The sequence below is a fragment of the Oncorhynchus clarkii genome, chromosome 5 (assembly GCF_045791955.1).
Source record: "Oncorhynchus clarkii lewisi isolate Uvic-CL-2024 chromosome 5, UVic_Ocla_1.0, whole genome shotgun sequence".
In the NCBI taxonomy this organism is placed as follows: domain Eukaryota; kingdom Metazoa; phylum Chordata; class Actinopteri; order Salmoniformes; family Salmonidae; genus Oncorhynchus; species Oncorhynchus clarkii.
This window is the reverse complement of record NC_092151.1, coordinates 38,449,650-38,470,679: the sequence shown is the minus strand read 5'-3', so window position 1 is coordinate 38,470,679 and position 21,030 is coordinate 38,449,650. Positions and strand designations below refer to the sequence as shown.

General features: G+C 44.0%; 1 protein-coding gene across 1 annotated transcript; it reads left to right on the top strand.

Moving 5' to 3' along the window:
• Nucleotides 1-42: 42 nt before the first annotated feature.
• Nucleotides 43-18,185, top strand: LOC139409996 (palmitoyltransferase ZDHHC8B-like). The gene is made up of 10 exons (XM_071155414.1): nt 43-351; nt 12,928-13,049; nt 13,527-13,684; nt 14,302-14,474; nt 14,619-14,721; nt 14,843-14,934; nt 15,026-15,158; nt 15,287-15,401; nt 16,067-16,179; nt 16,517-18,185. Exons 1-10 carry the CDS (start codon nt 248-250, stop codon nt 17,594-17,596), a joined length of 2,193 nt encoding a protein of 730 aa, XP_071011515.1. The 5' UTR covers nt 43-247; the 3' UTR covers nt 17,597-18,185.
• Nucleotides 18,186-21,030: the final 2,845 nt, after the last annotated feature.

The following is a 21,030-nucleotide window of genomic DNA, read 5'->3' as shown; positions in this document are numbered from 1 at the left end:
GATAGCCCCACCTATCAAATCAAAAGCCGCTTCGCTGAGTTGGTGGTTGGTCCGGCCCAGTCCTGTACGGTGGGATTTCCAAGACGGGCACAGCTCGTTGGACTTTTTGACCATGGATTTGTTGCATTTGATCCATGGAGACTCAGGACAGAACATAGTGGGAATACGTCGTATCATGGATCATGTATTCTATCTCGGTGTAATCGTTTCGTTGGAATAAACTGCTGATGTTTGTGGAAAGTACAGAATGCCCACCAGCGGCAGTGAAAGAATTAAAGCCAGCGCGTTTATTCCAGTGTCCACCGCTGCAGTCCTCCTCGTCGGGTCCACCACTTTATTCTTTGTCTTTACGTAAGTTGACGATATCCCTCCTTTTGAAAATGTAGTTTGACACCAGACACGAAAGTAGCCTACCTTTTCGAAACTATTATATTCCATATCTAAAGTAGGCCTAGGCCAAGTCCACATATTTGAATTGCATATACTGTAATAGGCCTATGAAGTATCAGATCCAATGGGCATGCACAATTGCTCCAAACGGTAAAGTTGTCTCTAGGGAAAGCTTACGATAAAATAGGTCCTGTCGCTCACACACTGTGTAGAATAAGGGTCGTTTTTTAATTGATTTGGCATTTGAATCCCTTGCCTTTGCAACCATGAAACACACTTGAAAATGACAAATAAACACAGATAATACACGCTTTGGTTTATATTGAACTGTTTATAAATGATAAAACATCATTAAAATCCTTCATACTGCAACCCTCTATGTCGATGCATTATTTAAAGTACTTAGGAGCAGGCTTGTCACAGTAGTGGAGTTGTAGTGACATGCTTTGGGAATTTGAATGCTAGAAAGTGAACAAAAGTATGTCATATATTGTATAGATGAATCAAAACAAAGAAGGCTATTGAAATACCAATTATTTTACCAGTATAATGTGTGACCCTCTGTTTTATGTCACTGGTGTTACCACCTTGAAAATAACTCATTACAAAGATCTACAAGAACCTTGAGCATTTTCTCCAGTGGCAAACTCTTTTTCAGGGAGTGGTCTATATTAAAGGAAATGATTAGCTAATCACACCCTTTAAATATGTCATACATTTGAGGATTCCGTTAATTCATTCGGTGTCAAAATCCAAAGTGTCACTTTTTAATTTAACTAGGCAGTTAAGAACAAACGGCGGCCTAGGAACAGTGGGGTAACTGCCTTGTTCAGGGGCAGAATGACAGATTTTTACCTCGTCAGCTCAGGATTCAATCTAGCAACCTTTCGGTTGTTTGGCCTAACGTTCTTACCACTAGGCTACCTGCCCGCCCCAACTTGGGGTTAGTCCATTTAAATGAAGGGAAATATCATTGTGAGAAAAATGATTAATCATATCACTTTAGTACAGGATTGATGAACTTAGATTTGAGCATTGTGGCCTCCATTTCAGAAAATCTTAATTTACCTCAAATGTCTCATTGGTGTTACCATCATTGGTGTTACTACTCCTACAGATGTCACAACATTGTCATAAAGGTACACACTTTTTAAGATCATTAAGCTACCATATTAGTTGATTTAGAATGGGAAGATGTACCCAAATCAAATAAAGAAAAATGAAGTACATTTTGTCCAAAATGCCATGTCCAAGTTCCACTGTAATTCAAGAACGACCCATAAACATTTTAAGGCAAACTTCACATTCGGAATTTAGAACAGTGTTTTTTTGCCATTCAATCTGACAGAAGTGAAATATGACACATATTTGTTGTTGAAAAAAGTCCCTTTTGTGAAATTCTGGTGTAGTTTTAATTACATATCAATATGCTATACTATTCATTAAACAGTTCAACAATACTGTACCCAAAGCTGTCTATTAGTATTTACATGTCATTGCCTAATATCATGTTGATCCTCTTAATATAAGCTACTGTAGGCTATATGAATTTGGTATGGGGACTATGTGAGTTAAGAGGCTATTTAACTATTAGGCCTATGTCTAAGGCTGATTTTCTTGTTAGGCTAAACTCAAATGTTCGGATGATTAATGTGGTTCAGTGGTTAATATAACTGCGTCCTAATCCGGAAACGTCATTATATTATATGTTATTATGACTCAAAATATAATGAACACAACCACACCTCTGAGTGTATGTGAACATGTATTCCTAAATCCCTTTATCTTCTTCCAGAGGGCAATGATGCTTAGAGTCAGGAGTCAGTTAGAAATCAGACTGGGTCGGCTAAAGAAACACAGGTTCCCGAATCCCACCGTACTTGTGTTCTCAAAACAACATTTTAGTCATGTGAGAATCACTACCGTGTTGTTGGGATACCACCAACAACATTTTCAACATTATCCCCTAGATTGCTAATAGCGCCTGGGTGAATAGTCCCACTGTACTACCATACCACTACAAAGGGAAGCACAGCCGTGAGCTGCCCAGTGACACGAGCCTACCAGACGAGCTAAATAACTTCTATGCTCGCTTCGAGGCAAGCAACAATGAAACATGCATGAGAGCATCAGCTGTTCCGGACGACTGTGTGACCAGGACGTGTACTCCGAGCATGCGCTGAAGTGTCTTCACTTGCCAGTCCCTGTCTGAGTCTGTAAAACCAACATATTTCAAGCAGACCACCATAGTCCCTGTGCCCAAGAACACTAAGGTAACCTGCCTAAATGACTACTGACCTGTAGCACTCACGTCTGTAGCCATGAAATGCTTTGAAAGGCTGGTCATGGCTCACATCAACACAATTATCCCAGAAACCTTAGATCCACTCCAATTTGCATCCCGTCCCAATAGATCCACAGATGATGCCATCTCTATTGCGCTCCACACTGCCCTTTCACACCTGGACAAAAGGAACACCTATGTGAGAATGCTATTCATTGACTACAGCTCAGCGTTCAACACCATAGTGCCCTCAAAACTCATCACTAAGGTTTGAGGGCACTATGGTGTGCAACTGGATCCTGGACTTCCTGACAGGCCGCCCCCAGGTGGTAAGGGTAGGTAACAACACATGCGCCATGCTGATCCTCAACACGGGGGGCCCTCAGGGGGGCATGCTCAGTCCCCTCCTGTACTCCCTGTTCACTCGTGCAAGGACAACAACCTCTCCCTCAACGTGAACAAGACAAAGGAGATGATTGTGGACTACAGGAAAAGGAGGACTGAGCACGCCCCTATTGTCATCGACTGAGCTGTAGTGGAGTAGGTTGAGAGCGTCAAGTTCCTTGGCGTCCACATCACCAACAAACTAACATTGTCCAAGCACACCAAGACAGTCGTGAAAAGGGCACGACTAAACCTATTCCCCCTCAGGAGACTCAAAAGATTTGGCACAGGTCCTCAGATCCTCAAAAGGTTCTACAGCTGCACCATCGAGAGCATCCTGACGGGTTGCATCACTGCCTGGTATGGCACCTACTCAGCCTCCGACCGTGAGGCACTATAGAGGGTAGTGCGTACAGCCCAGTACATCACTGGGGCCAAGCTTCCTTCCGTCCAGGACCTCTATACCAGGCGGTGTCAGAGGAAGGCCTTAAAAATTGTCAGTGACTCCAGCCACCCTGGTCATAGACTGTTGTCTCTGCTACCATAAGGCAAGTGGTACCGGAGCGCTAAGTTTAGGTCCAAGAGGCTTCTAAACAACTTTTACCCCCAAGCCATAAGACTCCTGAACATCTAATCAAATGGCTTCCCAGAGTATTTGCCTCCCCCCCTTTTTACGCTGCTGCTACTCTGTTATTATCACTTTAATAACTCTACCTCAGTTACCTCGACTAACCGGTGCCCCCGCACATTGACTCTGTACCGGTACCCCCCTGTATATAGCCTCGCTATTGTTATTTTACTGCTCTTTAATTATTTGTTACATTTATATCTTATTTCTTGTAGGTATTTTTCTTAACTGCGTTATTGGTTAAGGGCTCGTAAGTAAGCATTTCACTGTAAGGTCTACACGTGTTGTGTTCGGCGCATGTGACTAATAAAGTTTGATTTGATTTGAACAGTACTTCTATACTGACCCCTGTAGACAAATAATACCCAGTTTCCACATCTGTTGGTTTACCAGCAATTTTTCAAGTGGATCCTCTAGCAGATGAGAAGTTTCCAATTAATATCCCGATCTTCTGATCGATGCCTCCTGATTCCCACATCTGTGGAACGAGGGGTGACTGAAAACTTGGGGCGAGCAGGGAGGAGTAAACTATCGATGACTTGTGAAGGGCAGAATCAACAACCTCTGCATCATCAAGACAGTCGCTCGATGAGGAGGTGTTAACTATAGAAAGATGTTAACTCATGCTCACACTTACTGTTATGTAAATGGCAGCTGAAAAGTGCCAGGCCTTGGCCCTAAAATCGAAGCATGTTCACTGAGGCCATCTGTGGAGATGGAAACAGAAAATTCTGAGCCTTCTGGGTAAAACACTGGGGTAATTCTCAGGTGGGAACTTGGCATAAGTGTACTAGAGTACATGCACTTCTGATTAACTGAAATATTTTAGAACGATATATCCTCAGTGACGTGATTATGCATTGATGTGAGGAAAGAGAAAGTGGGCCACAGTGGATTGAGTTGTAAATGTACTACACTGTACTGACTGGGTTGATTTGGACTAAAGCCACTGACTTGGCTGGGGGTTATCCAATGATTTGTGAGAGAGTCTGGAAAGAGTGATTTCATGCTGACATCCTCCCTATTCTTTTACTCCCTGCTGTTCAAAGACAAGGAGCTTATGGACACTGGGCTTAAGAGAGACGTGTAATCCTCTATGGCTCTGTAGGGTAGGATCTGAATCTTTAGCATGGAAGAGTCACAGTTTTCAGTCATTTTCATGTCATTGAACTGTTATATGTATCTTGTATCTGAAAGTGTCAACAGTGAATATAACAACTGAATATAAGAACTGACATGGCCATGCCTACTGCATACCCCCAATTCACATGCTGTTTGGAATGAGGAATTCTAGAATTCTTTATGGGAAATACAATACAATGAATCATCTGATAAGTGAATGCGTAATTTATTGGATTTTATTGCAACTCTTGGCTGCTGATGAAGCTGCTGATGTTGAAGTTTAATTGCTAAGTGTCAGTGACTCAGTTGGATGCCAATCGCATCTCTTCACGTAGGCTTGTTTATTGCGTTATTATCTTGGCGCCCCACTGTTGTTGACTGATTCTGGGGATGTTTTTAATTGGGATTGTAAATCAGGAATTCTTAAAAGATGAGACAATAAACATTTGTCACAAATATTTTTCTTCATAATAACAACATTTGAAATACGTATATTTTAAACCAAAGTATCAGCTATCATACCATGCAAAGGAACAACCTCCTAATGAAAACATGTTTTCATAAAGTGTACCTAACCAGATTTATGTCAACTCCATCAGACACCATAAAAGGCATTTCATTTTTATATTTATTGTACAACAAGTGTTTAAAGGCCTTGATTGTTTCATTCTAACATTAGCATATTCAAATATTGTTGTTTTGTTTTAGAACACTGTATAATGCTCCAGGGCTAATTTCGTTTAGCATTTTGGCATGTTTTTGTAGATTAAGAACTTAAAACAAAGTTTATAAAGCAAACATTATATATTTTTTTCTAGCACAGCAAAGTATTCAATAGTTTAAGCATATATTTCAGGACAATGATTAGCAATCAGTGAGGAGTTGACAAGCAACTGCCCAAAGTGACAACAGATACTCAAAACAGAGTATGTAAATACAAACATTACTTAAAATATGGATGATACATTTGACAATACCCAACAAAAACACAACGGCTTGATTGCAACCAACAGGCAGAATTTATATATAAACGCAACATGTAAAGTGTTAGCCCCATGTTTCATGAGCTGAAATAAAAGATCCCAGAAATTGTTCATAGGCACAAAAAGTTGATTTCTCTCAAATTTTGTGCACAAATTTGTTTACATCCCTGTGAGTGAGCATTTCTCCTTTTCCAAGATAATCCATCCACTTGACAGGTGTGGCATATCTAGAAGCTGATTAAACAGCATGATCATGACACAGGTGCACCTTGTGCTGGGGGGAATAAAAGGCCACTCTAAAATGTGCAGATTTGTCACACAACACAATGCCAGACATATCTCAAGACTTGAGGCAGCATGCAGTTGGCATGCTGACTGCAGGAATGTCCACCAGAGCTGTTGCCAGAGAATGTAATCTTAATTGATCATAAACCACCTCCAACATCGTTTTAGAGAATTTGGCAGGACATCCAACCTGCCTCACAACCGTATGGCGTTCTGTGAGCTAGCCGTTTGCTGATGTCAACGTTGTGAACAGAGTGTCCCATGGTGGCGGTCTGGTTATGGTATGGGCAGGCATAAGCTATGGACAACAAACACAATTGCATTTTATCGATGGCAATTTGAATGCACAGAGATACCGTGACGAGATCCAGAGGCCAATGTTCGTGCCATTCATCCACCGGCATCACCTCATGTTTCAGCATGATAATGCACGGTCCCATGTCGCAAGGATCTGTGCACAATTCCTGGAATCTGTAAATGTCCTAGTTCTTCCACGGCCCCATGTCGCAAGGATCTGTACACAATTCCTGGAAGCGGAAAATGCCCCAGTTCTTCCATGGCCTGCATACTCACCAGACATGTTTGGATCGACAGCGTGTTCCAGTTCCCGCCAATATCTAGCAAATTCGCACAGCCATTGAAGAGAAGTGGGACAATTTTCCACAGGCCACAATCAACAGTCTGATCAACTCTATAAGAAGGAGATGTGTCGTGCTGCATGAGGAAAATGGTGGTCACACCAGATACTGACTGGTTTTCTGACCCACGCCCCTACTTTTTTTAAAAGTATCTGTGATGAACAGATGCATATCTATATTCCAAGTCATGTGAAGTCCATAGATTAAGCCCAATTTATTTATTTGAATTGACTGATTTCCTTATATGAACTGTAACTCTGTAAAATCTTTGAAATTGTTATATGCTGCGTTTACATGTTTGTTCAGTATAGAAGTAGTAGTGTTAAAAGGCCTATATTTCATCAAAACGTTTCACATTAAATGCCAAAATAGTATATGCCATTCAAAATACATTTAGGCTGTAAACTATATTTTCATTTGATAAAAAAATATATATAACTCAATCACGATTTACTTGATTTAGTCACACAGTATGGACTGTCCAGGGATATTTTACCCTCGATCTTGATAAGAAATGACCATATCAGACACATTTTTTTAAATCAAAGGCAGTTGTATTTAATGGATTACATAAATTGGAATGACTTAAACAATAAGTAGGCTTCACCATCAACATTAGTTTTCCAATCATACAACATGTCCGGTAAATTTTCACAGTCAATTTGCCGTGCTAACAAGGACATACTTTATTTCAGTCGTACTGAATGATTGTCAAATAGATACATCGCCCTTACTTTGCTCAAATAGCTAGATTAAAATGTTCTGATGATAAGAGGCTGAAATCATATTGAAAAGTGTTGGTTGCGATCAGAACTAAAAGAACCCCCCGACATCCGTGTTATGGAGCGGTAAATCGATGCGGAAATTGGTGATAATCTAGTGGCCATCAGTGTTTGCAGTTGGCCCAACCCTTCTATCAGACGTTAGACAAAAATCTGACTGAGTTGATGTTTTACGGAGTTGACAAATTGCAAATTGTTTTTCTTCAGTTGCTATAACCTAATTAAAATGAACATATTTGAACCAAAAGTCATATTCTATGTTAATTTTGTATTTATTTAATGTTATTTCACCTTTATTTAACCAGGTAGGCTAGTTGAGAACAAATTCTCATTTGCAACTGCGACCTGGCCAAGATAAAGCATAGCAATTCGACACATACAACAACACAGAGTTACACATGGAATAAACAAAACATAGTCAATAATACAGTAGAACAAAAGAAAACAAAAAGTCTATATACAGTGAGTGTAAATGAGAGGTAAGATAAGGGAGTTAAGGCAATAAATAGGCCATAGTGGCAAAGTAATAGTAGTTAGTAGTTAGATGAAGTTGACAGGTTATGGTTGTGAGCATGTGATATCTACAATGTATTTTTAAAAGATGAGGAAGGGCTTCCTATAGCTGACCCTACACATTTTTTAAAATTAATTTACGATTTTGAACAAATCTGACAGAGTTGACCAACGCTCTGGACAATTTTTTTAGGAATCACAGTTTTGAGAAACATATTCCTTCAAGTCAGAGAGGGCTATTGCAAGGAACTACATGAGATCCTTTTTCAGTGAATATTCATTTTAGCCCGTTTTAAAAGTTGTAAACACTTTTGGGGGCAGTTTGAAATTGGGATCCTTTGTTCTGGACAAGGGCATTTCCTGGCACAGAGCTGACATGCAAATTAATAATATTATACATATTTAGAAAATTCCAAAAACAAACAGTATTTTATTTGCTTAAATAATATAACAAAATATTTTTTTCCCCAAGTATAAAAAAAATACAGTTTTCACAACATCCGATAATCCCTGAGATTCTGTGTTGGTTTTTGCCATCAGATGATGGATGCTGCTGTATGTGGGTAGCATGACTTTGGCGGCCAGGCAAGTGAGTGGTCCGTTTCCATCAATGATCAATAGACTCGTATCTGCATTTGTAAAGAGAACTTCCACACTTCAAGAGAACAAACCCCTAGAGCTCTACTGCTCCAGGACAAGTGGCTGTTATTGCAGGTTTGTCTGAAGATCGCCAACAAGAGACATGATGAACATTCCCGAAAACGTTCCCACTGAGAGATGTTTCACGATGATAAAATAGACTATGTCGGAAGTTTCTATTCCATGGACAGCCATTCTTCAAAGATAAGGTCATGTTGAAACAGAGCGTTCCAGCCCAATCACACATGCTCGTTTGTTTGCCCTTTCACGTTGGCAGTAGCAGAAGAAATGGAATCTGTAGGGACAATATTTTGCCGTTACATCATATGTAGGCCTACATCACTGTTAGACAGCCTTTTACTCAGAGAAGGACTGTCTGTCTGTGTCTGTCTGCCTGTCTGCTCTGTCAGCAAGGACGATGTCTGTGTTTCTTTAAAAGCAGTGATGGACAGATGCCAGATTCTGTCGTTATCTCGACCAAATGCAACCCTACCTGGGTCCTTCTGAGGGAAAGGGACCTTGATTCGTCCTTGGTGCTATATGCTGATGCAGGGAGTCCAAAGTGAATGTCAGTCAGACCTCGTGGTCCCTCAGGTTGTTACTTAGAGTATGTGCGTGTCAAAATAAAGTGCCCAAATGCAACCCCAGTCTGTTAGTATGGAGAGTAAGCTCCAGCAGTTACTCTGATGTATCAAAGTACACGACTCACAGACAAACTGACAAACTGGTCTATGCAAGATTTAGGACACTTTTCAATATCAAGACAAAAACCCTCCTGTGAAGTTGGCAAGGGGGGGAACCACTGAAAGTAGGAACCTTTGGTCATCCTTCGCCTGATAAACAGCCGCATTGCTGAGCTAAAACGGAAACTGTCATCTCAGCCTTCAGATTGTGTTTGTGTTACGTTGTTCTCTCTAAGTACTGTTACTGTGGACAATTCACAAAAGACATGCAAAGACCAGCAGTGGAAACACTACGAAATTGAACCATTACAAGCAAAGATTCTTTCAAGGGTGTTTCCTCGTAACAATTTTCCCCGGCTAATGTCAAGATTTGATGTAGCTGAGATGCTACACAATTCTGTAAACGAGAAGCCTTCTTGACCTTTTACTTCCTTCCTGAGTTAATTATGCAACCATGTGCAGAGGGGAGGATGTCAGATGTGATACACACCCATAGTGGGTCAGATATTTATAGAATAACACTCCTCCCCAAACAAACTGTTTATTTTATGCCCGCATACGCATCGATCCCTGGATACAATGATGTAATATGTACACGTATGTCTCCTTTAAGTAGACATACATAGCTGATATTCAAGCCCGTAGTTTTAATAGTTCAAGGAAGCACTCTCTCCGAACCCTGTTATAACAGTGTTATGTGTTCATTCAGTGTTTGCTGAAGCTGAAGACCGGTCATACATTCCTAAGGGCTTATGATCACATGTCATTCAGCATTTCTAACACTCATATTTTCTATCCATGAGATGTTTCTAGGAGCCATACACTGGAACCTAAGATGGCCCTTTGGCTGTCCCCATAGGAGAACCCTTTGAAGAACCCTATTTCGGGTTCCAGGTAGAACCCTCTAGGGTTCCATGAAGAACCCTTCCCACAGAGGGTTCTTCAAAGGGTTCTCCTATGGGGACTGCCGAATAACCCTTTTGGAACCCTTTTTTTGTCCTGAGAGTGTAGTTGTGAGCCTCTCTAATGCTCTTCTGTGCTTGCTGCTTGCTGCCGATGCGATAGACACTGGTAGTGATGACTAGCCTGCTCACTACTGTGCTTTACTCAGGCAGGGCAGTGTGCAGATTGGACAGCCTCAACAGCAGCTTACCCTTCTGGATGATTTAATACAGCTCTGCTGTCTGTTTCATTAGGCGCAAGGCAGGGGCTTGTCTGCCTGCACCGCCACACTGCAGCATAATGAACTCTCCCTGTGCTGTGCTCCAGATGGTCACAAACCAATGATGGGCCGGACGGCAAGGCAGCTCATGCAATGGCATCCACAGAAATAATCCCGTTGATAAGAAATCCGGCAGTCGCGGATCGACCCTCTTCTAGAGCGCTCCACCTTATCTGGTGTGTCCTCTACGCTCCGCACTCAGCCCAAATGAGTTTGACTGATTTCTGCTTATTTTGAACGCAATATCATTATCTTCCATATTGTGCTCATTTTGACAGTTTTTTTTTCTTGTGATAGATCCATTATTTGACAGATGGGTGAGGGGGAAGAGGATTTGACCATCTAAATAATGAGTTTTGAAAAGATAATCAGTGACAGCATACCTATTCCTAATTGCCTTTTTGTCTCCTTGTTTTCCCCACCGCCCATTGGCCTTGCTGGTAGAGGAGGATGGTGAAGGTGTTATGCAGATACATGAACACTACTCCAGACCATGCAGACTGACTGGGCTTGATCCCTCATATTTAGTGCTGCCCCGCTGGCAGTTACCCCTGAATCAACCAACTTCATCCACATTCCCTATTTATACTGTAGAGTGGCTAGACGTGCAGGTACAGTATTCAGTGTACTGGGACAAGTACAGTATTCAGTGTACTGGGACAAGTACAGTATTCAGTGTACCGGGACGAGTACAGTATTCAGTGTACCGGGACGAGTACAGTGTGGACTCTGGGTAGTGCAGGGGTACAGTATAATGCACATATCCATGTAATCTAGCTCTCTTATGACAATTTAAGTACATCTCAAACATGAACACATTTAGTGAAACTTTGCTTCAGATAGGACTTAAAATATAAATCCCCTCCTCCAGCTGTGGGGGAACCACTGTTCTGTTCCCCTCATTAATCTGATTTACTCAGTAGTACAATGTAGTGTTAATGTTTCAATTAAGTAAATCCTTCAAGAGGAGCATTATTCTGACAGATCAGAACTGTACAGAACTGTATTGTATTTGCCTATGAAGGCTGTTTGTCTGTAAAGGCAGGCGTGTCTGTTGTAGCTGAATAGGTAATGGAATATGTATGGTTTCCTTTATCCTAAAGGTATGGAATAGGTTCTGTTGGGCTGTGTGTTGTGATGTGTGCTGCAGGCTGTAGGGTCTGTGTGCTTGTCGTCTGATGGGAGGATTCCACCATCGCGGGCTGGCAGAGTGGGCTGTAATCCAGAGTCCCTAATCCTGGGATTATTGAGATTGCAGCTGGCATGGCATTACCAGGCATTCCTTTGGGGGTAACCACCCTTCCCCCACGCTACCCCACTCTCCCCCATGCGCTCATCCTTACTGGGGCTGTTCTGTGGGGGTTGGGGGGCTTGCGCCAGGTTGGGCTGGGCTGGAGTTGGGGAAAGGAGACTCTTGACTCAAAATGTTGTCAATTTCACGGTGTTCACAGTCACGGTCAGTCTATTGGGGTTCACACATATACGTTCTGCCTTCGTCACCTCCTGACCCTTCACCTTTGCAACTGTGGGGAGACAGGTTTGGGTTGTGTGTGTGTGTGTGGGGGGGGGGGGAATCCACCCAGTATCTGTTTCACACTGATCACGGTCTTGTTACAGTCACTGTTACGGCCATGGTCACTAATACACAGTCTGCACTTCAATGGTAAACCACACTTCTGCTGTTGTTGCCCCTAAACATCAAATACCGACAGGAAGTAGGAGCATTATGCCATTATGACATGATGCCAGTTGTGATAATGTAAGAGGTCCAATGCTGAAACCCGTTCTGCTGTAAACTTTTCAAGTGAAGATAAAATCGCCACAGCAGCATGGCTTTGGACTCAATTCTATACAGATAAAAAAAATGATTGGATATTGTATAGGCTCCTCATGCCGACCTTTAATCATTATAATCCACCGTGCCTTCCCCTGTGTCCCCTTCAGTAAACCTGATTACACAGCCGTTATTTCATCTCACACTGTGGAGATATAATCATAGCATCCTCTCACCAAATCAAATTCTCCAGTTTTAACCACATTTGCATAATGACAGTGATGGTTGTGATGGTTTCTATAAGCCCTGTGGACATATCCAGAAAAAGCCATGAAGTTGGGCATCAATCTGAATTTAGCGTCGCCGAGTGTAGTTATATTTCCCTGCCGAGGAACCAAATCATTTTGACGATTCCTTTTGATTGATTCCTACACTGAGCCTGAGGGAGATTTATACCCCTTTCAACCAATTCAACCTAGACATATTACGGTGCATGTTCTACGCCTATACTATGAGTGTAATGTGTGTGTATTGCAAAACTACTGTGTTGTGTGTGTATTGTGAGTCCACTGTGCTTCAGGTCTCTTGTCTCTGTCCCAGGTGCCCGTGGCTGGCAGTGACTGTGTCAATCTACGTGCCACCATGCAGTGGCATCCTCTTCTTCTTTGTCTTGGCCAACTTCACCATGGCAACCTTTATGGATGCGGGTGTTCTCCCCATGGGTTAGTTACACTATAACTACTATATTATACACTATTGCCATCAAAGTCAACTCTGGACCTCAAAGCCAGTTCCACTGCATTTGTTCATTGTTCCCTTCTAACCAGGGACTGATTTAGACCTGGGACACCAGGTGGGTGCAATTAATTATCAGGTAGAACAGAAAACCTGCACTGGTCTATTCACTACTGTACACTACAGTGTAACTAAACAGGACAAACATTACAGGAGGTTGGCAGGCAGTTGTTCAATTCTATTGAATTATTATCTACTAGTTATAACATACTAGTCCATTTCATTACCATGACAATATATTGATAAACTAGGCCAGGTTTATGTTAGTAATGTTAACTTTCTGCCTGAGAAGGAATTTGAAGAGAAAACATTGACATAAAAACAAGAATATCCTGTGTTACCCAATGCCCAGTGTTGTGCCGGTGACCTGTAAGTTCATGTCGAGCTGTGCGTTTGGGTTTCAGCTAATGAGGACGAGGACAAGGACGATGACTTCCGCGCCCCGCTCTACAAGAACGTGGACGTGAAGGGTGTCCAGGTCCGGATGAAGTGGTGTGCCTCCTGCCACTTCTACAGACCTCCACGATGCTCCCACTGCAGTGTCTGTGACCACTGTGTAGAGGTGGGAGGGATGGAGAGAGGGAGGGAGGGAGATAGAGGGAAAGGGAGAACAAGCCAGGGCTGGCGGAGAGCGGGAGGGAGGGGTGGATAGGGGGAAGTTGTGGATGTGAGACAGGTTTTTGGGGTGGGAGGGGGGGTAGTGGTTGATGGTGGAGGGAGGAGGAAGTGCCTGAGGAGGGGGATCAATAGTGTGTGTGGCTGTAGGGTAATGGTGGGTGGGAGAAGATGATGGAGGGATAGAGGGGGAGGAAGAGAGAGATCACATTAATCAGGTTAATCCCTTTCCCCCAATCCTTAATGTCCCCGCAGCGGGGAGAGAGATGAGATTTGAAAATGGTTGGGACAATCTCTGTGTGTACACTGAGGTATATTTAGACAGCTCAGTGCCTATCAACACTTTGATGATATTTGACTTCTGTTGATAATGTCTTTCCACTGTCCAAGATTGATCAATCCCATGTGGATGTGGCTAGCTAGACCACTCTGTTTGTAGAATGGGATGCACAATGTTGGGACAGAGTCATGTAAAGTAGGCTACTACAGTGTGTTGTCATAATTCTCAGAGGGATTGAATGTTGTATCTAATGCTGTGTCTCATCGTGTCATAACCGCATGCAGGACTTTGACCACCACTGTCCCTGGGTGAACAACTGTATCGGGAGGCGGAACTACCGCTACTTCTTCCTGTTTCTCCTGTCACTCACGCTGCACATGGTGGGCGTGCTCTCCGGTGGCCTGCTCTACATCCTACACCATCTGGAAGACCTATGGAAGCTGCACTGTACTGTCACGTATCCTTCCTTGAACAAACTCTGTGTACTATGTGCGTGTGCGTGTGTGTGTGTGTTCATACAGTATGTGCAGTATGATCATGGTAATTCATTTCTAAAGGTCCCTACAGAGAGTCCGTGAGTCTCCTTGACTGCTGTGTCTAGCCTGGTGGTGATGAGCGTATCAGGTCTGTTCTTCATTCCTGTCCTGGGCCTCACAGGGTTCCACCTCTACCTGGTGTCTAGGGGCCGAACCACCAATGAACAGGTCAGACGCCTCTGTGTAGCTCATGTTTTTAAACGACTAGATAAAAGATTCTGGAATACATGAGGCCGCCCTAGGTCGAGTCCTCACTTTAATGAGGAAATTGTTGCCCTCTTTTCCACAGGTCACTGGGAAGTTTCAAGGAGGGGTCAACCCTTTCACACAAGGTTGCTGTGGCAACTTGGAGTATCTCATATGCAGTCCCATTTCTCCAAAGTAAGAAGCATTTGACGTTTTTATGTAAACATCATGTTTAACATAACGTATTGGAGCTCATTAGCTTATCTATTTGCTTGGACCATACCAGGTATACAGCGAGGCCCATTAAGAAATCAACAGTTCGCATCATTCCTCCATTCCTGAGACCAGAGACTGACAGACAGATACCAATTATTAAGGTTGAGGATAACGGCATCCAGTGTCATGATAACCAAAATAAAGTAAGTCTGTCCACCCCAAAATACCCTCAGAAGGGAACATCCCAGATTCACATAAAGCCTCCGTATTTAACTAACTTCATCAGCAGATCAGATATGTTTAAGAGTAGTGCCTTCTCTTCCGCTCTCAGCGCCCGTCCACTGACGGTATGGAAGAGCCAGACATCCGACGTCTGGACACCCCACCACCTCTGCCCCCCAAACCAGACCCCAACGTGCTGAGGAGACACCTAGCAACACTTGAAGGTAGGGTCACATTAGTAATCTGACAACCAGGGAGACAGTACCTGTATTTATGCACGTCATATTATAGAGAACGTGAGCAAATGATCATGAAGAAACTCGAAACGGTCCAGAAACCCCACAAGCTGTCACTCACTGCTCTCCTACTGCACCCTGGTGGCCACATTATTCAACAGAGAGGCAGCCATGGTTTTTGTTGCTGCTTGTGTCTTCTTCGTTGGTTGTTCTTTGTTTGTTTACTTGTGGATTTCCAACCAAGTTTCACTCGTGATGAGCTGCTGAATATTCGAGCCGGCCTGATTCAGAATGTAGTTTAGTGTTTGTAGTGAAGTTCGCAGGTCTTAGTTTACAGTGTACGTAGAATACCTACCACGTATGGATTTGTGTAAACTATGCTTCTACGTCTGTTGTCTGTATATCCTGTTTATCGTCTGTCTGTATATTCTGTTAATTGTGGCAGCACCATTTCACCAAGTCAAATTCCTGTTTATGCAAATGTTTTGGCTAATTAAGGTGATTCTGAGGACAGACTTGCATTATATGTTAATGAGACACGTCACTGCCTCTCTCTGGATTAGTTCAGTCACAGATCCCAATAGACATTATGGTAATATATTTCACATTTTGTTAAATATTGATTTCCTTCTCCATCTGTGTTTGGATTCCAGAGAGGGGTTTGCATCCCAAACCAGTGACCCCTTCCTCTGGGCAGACCCTGCAGCAGCTCAGGCCATTACCGCAGTCCACATCTAAGGCACCACCCCCCTCACCTGTCCATCAGGTCAGTCATAGAATTCTGTGTTTGAAGCCATTTACACAGATCATGGTTGTGTGCTGTGTTTTGAGTCGTTTCCACAGATCATGGTTGTGTGCTGTGTTTTGAGCCGTTTCCACATATCATGATTGTGTGCTGTGTTTTGAGCCGTTTCCACAGATCATGATTGTGTGCTGCGTTTTGAGCCGTTTCCACAGATCATGATTGTGTGCTGTGTTTTGAGAGCTTTCTAACAGACTGGCCATGTGATTCTGTGTTCTGTCGACCCTCTAACAGACTGTTGTGGCTGTGTTGTGTTCTGAGAGCTCTCTGACAGTCTGTTATGTGTTGTGGTTGTGTCTAGGTGGCTGTGGCACCAGAGCAGCAAGGGGGCAGCAGTAGACGTCATGACCTGTCATCAGAACTCATCCTGGGCACATTGGACCAGCACCTAGCCGTCCCATCCGGTCCCATGTCCGCTCCACTCCAGCTCAACTCTCTCACCCTCAACTCCCGCTCCCTCACCCTCAAACACGCCTATCGCCACCACAACAAGCTGCCGGTCTTGTACCCAGAGGGTCTGATCTCCCATCAGGTATCTCCGAGCGTGTTCCCCCCTCACAACCCCCTGTCCAACCGCAACAGCCTCTCCTATGACAGCCTGGTGAACTCAAGTGATGCCCACTACCTGGCCCAGCGAGGGGGACCCCCACTTCATTACCACCCGCACTTTATGACCCTGGGACATGAAGGCAGTGTGCTGCAGCGGCCCCCTCCACACACCTACAGCCCTGTGTTCATGGGGGTCACCAGGCAATCTCCCCAGCCCAGGGACACCTCACCCAGGGATCCCTCTCTACGGGACCTCACCCCTCAGGCCCTCACCTCCCGGGACCTCTCCCCTCAGGCCCTGATGCACAGGGACCTCTCCCAGCAAGCCTTGATCCACCGGGAGGCCTCTCCGGTCCGCTATGACAACCTCTCCAAGACCATCATGGTCTCCATTCAGGAGCGGCGGGAGATGGAGGAGAGGGACAGGATGCTGCGGATGCAGGCCAGGTCCCAGGCCCTGTACGGCTGCCCAGACATGGGGTTGTACGACATCCCCAGCAGATGCAGCCTCCCTGCAGACAGCATGCGCCTCCCAGGGTCACGCGGCCCCACCCCGCCCGCATACGGCTCCAGGGAGTTCCTGATGAGCACTGGTATTTTGGGGTACGGGGGTACGAGGTCGCCCCTCTCCAGCGCCTCGTCATCCTCTCTGACCCGAGCCCCCAGGACTTCCAGCTCCCCCCTGCAGAGCAGCAGCAGCCTGCAGAGTAAGGGTCGTTCCCCCTCCCCAGCCTACCTCCCCCCAAACAGGCAGGCCCAGCCCTCATCCTCCTCCTCCTCCACACTGCCCAGCACCCTTTCCTCTGCCTCTCCCCCAGATGCCCCCCCGTAACGCCCCTTACTCACCAATGCCATGGAGGGAAAGCACTCAGCACCCTTGGGTGCCCCCAAATAGGAACCATTGAGTCTTCCTGGAGGGTGTATGCAGCCAACCACACTACTCTGCAGTGTTAGCCTGTATATCCACAACTTCCCAGCACTGTGTAAGTGTGTCTGTGTGGGTTGTCAGTGTGTGGGAGGGTGTGGGAGTTGAGAGGACATCAACATGCAGTTATGGGAATCATTTTGTACAGATATTTGCACTTGGACCTCTCGGTAGACAAGGGTGTGTGTTGAATATAGAGTGAGTGATAACCAACAGCATATGCAGATATCTCAGGACAGTGGCCAATTAGCAGACAGTTGTGCCTCTTTATGCAGTCGGAGGAATCAATGAACTCAACTAGAACAGCAGACATGTACAGAGGACAGATCTTTTATTGTTGGTTTATGTGTTTTGATAATGCTTTTGAGAAATAATGTTATGTGATGATGATGGGACATTCTATTATTTTGCGTCTGTAGAAATCATGCTTTAGTCATATTTTGTGGTTGTTTTGACAAATAAAAAAAGTCACTGTTTTGTTCCTTTTTCTGTTTAAGCTGTTGTCATTCCGTTATTTATGATCTGTTATTGTTATCCGTTCTTGCCACCAGCTTCATGTCCACATCCTGTTTCAAATCTAACCCTAGGCTCATCCACAACCATAAAGCCTGTCGCATTCTTCCCAAGCGAAGCAGTTTGCGCATTTATGATGATTACATTTGGTAACGTTTGGTTCGTTTGGGTGTTCAGCTGTTTTTTCCCCCGGCTGTTCGCGCACAAATGTTTTTCTTAAGGCAAGTCGAAGTCCGGTAGCCGAAGTCTACGCCCCTTCATCGGTGATTGGTCAACAGTACTACTCCTAGTAAGAGTGGGAACTATGGGCGGGATTGTTTGTTGTCATTCAACTTTGAGACGACTTGAGAAATACCAAAATATCTTAGTTAGATGGTAAACTGTGCGACTAAGACCTCCTCGGTCGAAAACATCCAAATGAATTACATATTTCTTGATTTATCTTAGATTCATTCTTAATATTTTAAGGAAGTGTATACTGGCTATGTTGTTGCTACGGGGTCTCAAGAGGACAAACAGTAATTTTGCTACTTTTATCGTTTTTCAATCGAAGAAGTATGTGAGGCAAAGAGGTTCACTTCGCCTAGCCGAGTTCTGCTAGGAGCAAACCGAGCCTAGTATGGGGCGCCTTAATCTAATAACACTAGCTTCAAGTCCACATCCCAGTTCAACTCTTACTCTAGCCTTAAACACAACCCTAACCCATAACCTTGGTTTAGCTTACTTTTATCCAAGATTTCTCTTCTGACCTACAAGGTACTGAAGCTTGGCTCCACCTGGATCCCGCTTTGACACAAGGTGCAGGAACTGAGCTCAGGTCAGCTTTCGTTCAGAATAGTATGATGAAATGGTACCCCCTAGTGGACTTGTGTGAGGTGCTGTGAGTAGAATAAAGAAAATTCCATTCAAAGAGTATGTTTAATTTGACCTTTATTTAACTAGGCAAGTCAGTTAAGAACAAATTCTTATTTTCAATGACGGCCTGAGAACAGTGGGTTAACTGCCTTGTTCAGGGGCAGAACGACAGACTTTGTTACCTTGTCAGCTCGGGGATTCAACCTACCCAAATGAGTGGGTAGGTAATCCTCTAGGCCTACTTTTTGATGGGAGGCTCGCTGCGCTCAGCTATGGGTTTCAGAGAAGTATGTGTTGGATATCTTACATAAATGAAGCCTTCGCTATTGAGGTAATTCCACTGAGATTGTGTGCTGCACCAGCATTCTGATGCGGTGATATTTCTCAGACTGCCAGTGATCGTTGCCATAGACACAGAGAGATTGAGACATCATTCCAGAACTGCAGGGCTGTAGTGAGAAGTACAGAGAACATCAACAACCGTTTACACAGAAGTTAGGTACTCAGAAAACACGAAATGAAGGAACAGCCGTGGTTAACAGCAGCCCCTCCCTGCTGTCATGTTCCAGTTTCTATGGTTCTGCAGTTGGCACCGGCCTTTTCTCTCATTCCATTTATGACATCACAGACCATGTATTGAGTCCCAAACAATGCACTATTCATGACCATTCATCTCTTCAGGTTAGATCACATAACAAATAGCTTATTGTCTCACTAATGACTGAAGTCTTTCCACCCTTCATTTGACGTATCCATTTTTGAAATGTAAAATTCTACCATTCTTCAGACTCTGTGCATCCTTTCATCTTCCTTTTCTTCTCTCTCTCCTCCTGGATTGACCCCCCCCCCCCCCTTCTTTATGAAACGCCCTCTACAACCGTGACCCCACTGTGTCTATTCAGTCTGAACGAGCTCTTTTGATCTTCACCCAGCTTGTAGGAATCATGACACTTCCAACCGTCTGAAGTCTAGTGATGGGACCGCTTTAAAGGCCATTGATCAAATATTCATCTTGGTGTTCTGTTCATGTGTGTTTTTAACTTTGGCCCAGTTGCAGACCTCTGAGATGCTGGTTTTGATGTAGTTTTAATACTCAGTTTCCCTCTCTCCCACTCTCTCCCTCTCTTTCTCCATCTCTCACCCACTCCCTCTATCTCCCCCCCCTCGCTCTCTCTCTCTCACTCGCTCTCTCTCTCTCTTACCCCCCATCTCTCCCTCCCTCTCTCTCCTCACTGTTTCTGTAGCCTGGGGTAAAATGTTAATGAGGAGGGCCGCTGTGAAGAGGAGGGTTTGTGGTTCGTTGAGTATGTGAAGTGCAGCAGATTCTGGTGTCAGAATAGTGCTATCTTACACCATGTTGTGGTTATGTTTGGCTCACCAATGGTGATAAAGTTATATCAGATGCACGCATGCATGCACACTCACATCAGACGCACGCACGCACACACACACACTCTCCTCCTAATTGATATGCCCCATCCATCAGGGTCATCAGTGCCTTGTTGATTGCCAGGTTCAGATTTCCCGTGCCATTGAAGCGTTTCATTTCCTCCCTGGGCTGTTTATGATGAAGCGTTTCCTGTGGTGACACTTGACAGGAAGGCCCAGTATAAATCATAACACCTTGTGTAGTTCAGCTCTCTGGGGCGCCCTGGTTTACATTCATTATTTATCACAATTCAAAGAGACTTGTATCTCATATATTATCTATAGAACTTCAACATTCACTCGGCCCTTTGTTGGACTGTCTGCGTCGGGGGAATTTCCTTTCCTGAAGTTCCTTTTCCTGTTTCTCTGTGGATTATTCTGATTTGCAGGTACCTCTAACTGGAAGACAGCACGTCGGGCACAGTATTATTAGTAGTCGGAGCGGAGAGGCTCTCAAGCTTACTGGCTCCACTCTTGGAAAACCTCCTTCCCACTGGGCACACACTGATTGAATCGACATTGTATCCACGTCGTTTTAAATGAAA

Bases quoted from the DNA above. Each gene is read 5' to 3' on its own strand.
- LOC139409996 (XM_071155414.1), top strand. From the start codon at position 248: ATGCCCACCAGCGGCAGTGAAAGAATTAAAGCCAGCGCGTTTATTCCA. The intron at 14,935-15,025 runs GTAAGAAGCATT...GGACCATACCAG, and splicing joins TGCAGTCCCATTTCTCCAAA to GTATACAGCGAGGCCCATTA. The intron at 16,180-16,516 runs GTCAGTCATAGA...GGTTGTGTCTAG, and splicing joins CCCCCTCACCTGTCCATCAG to GTGGCTGTGGCACCAGAGCA.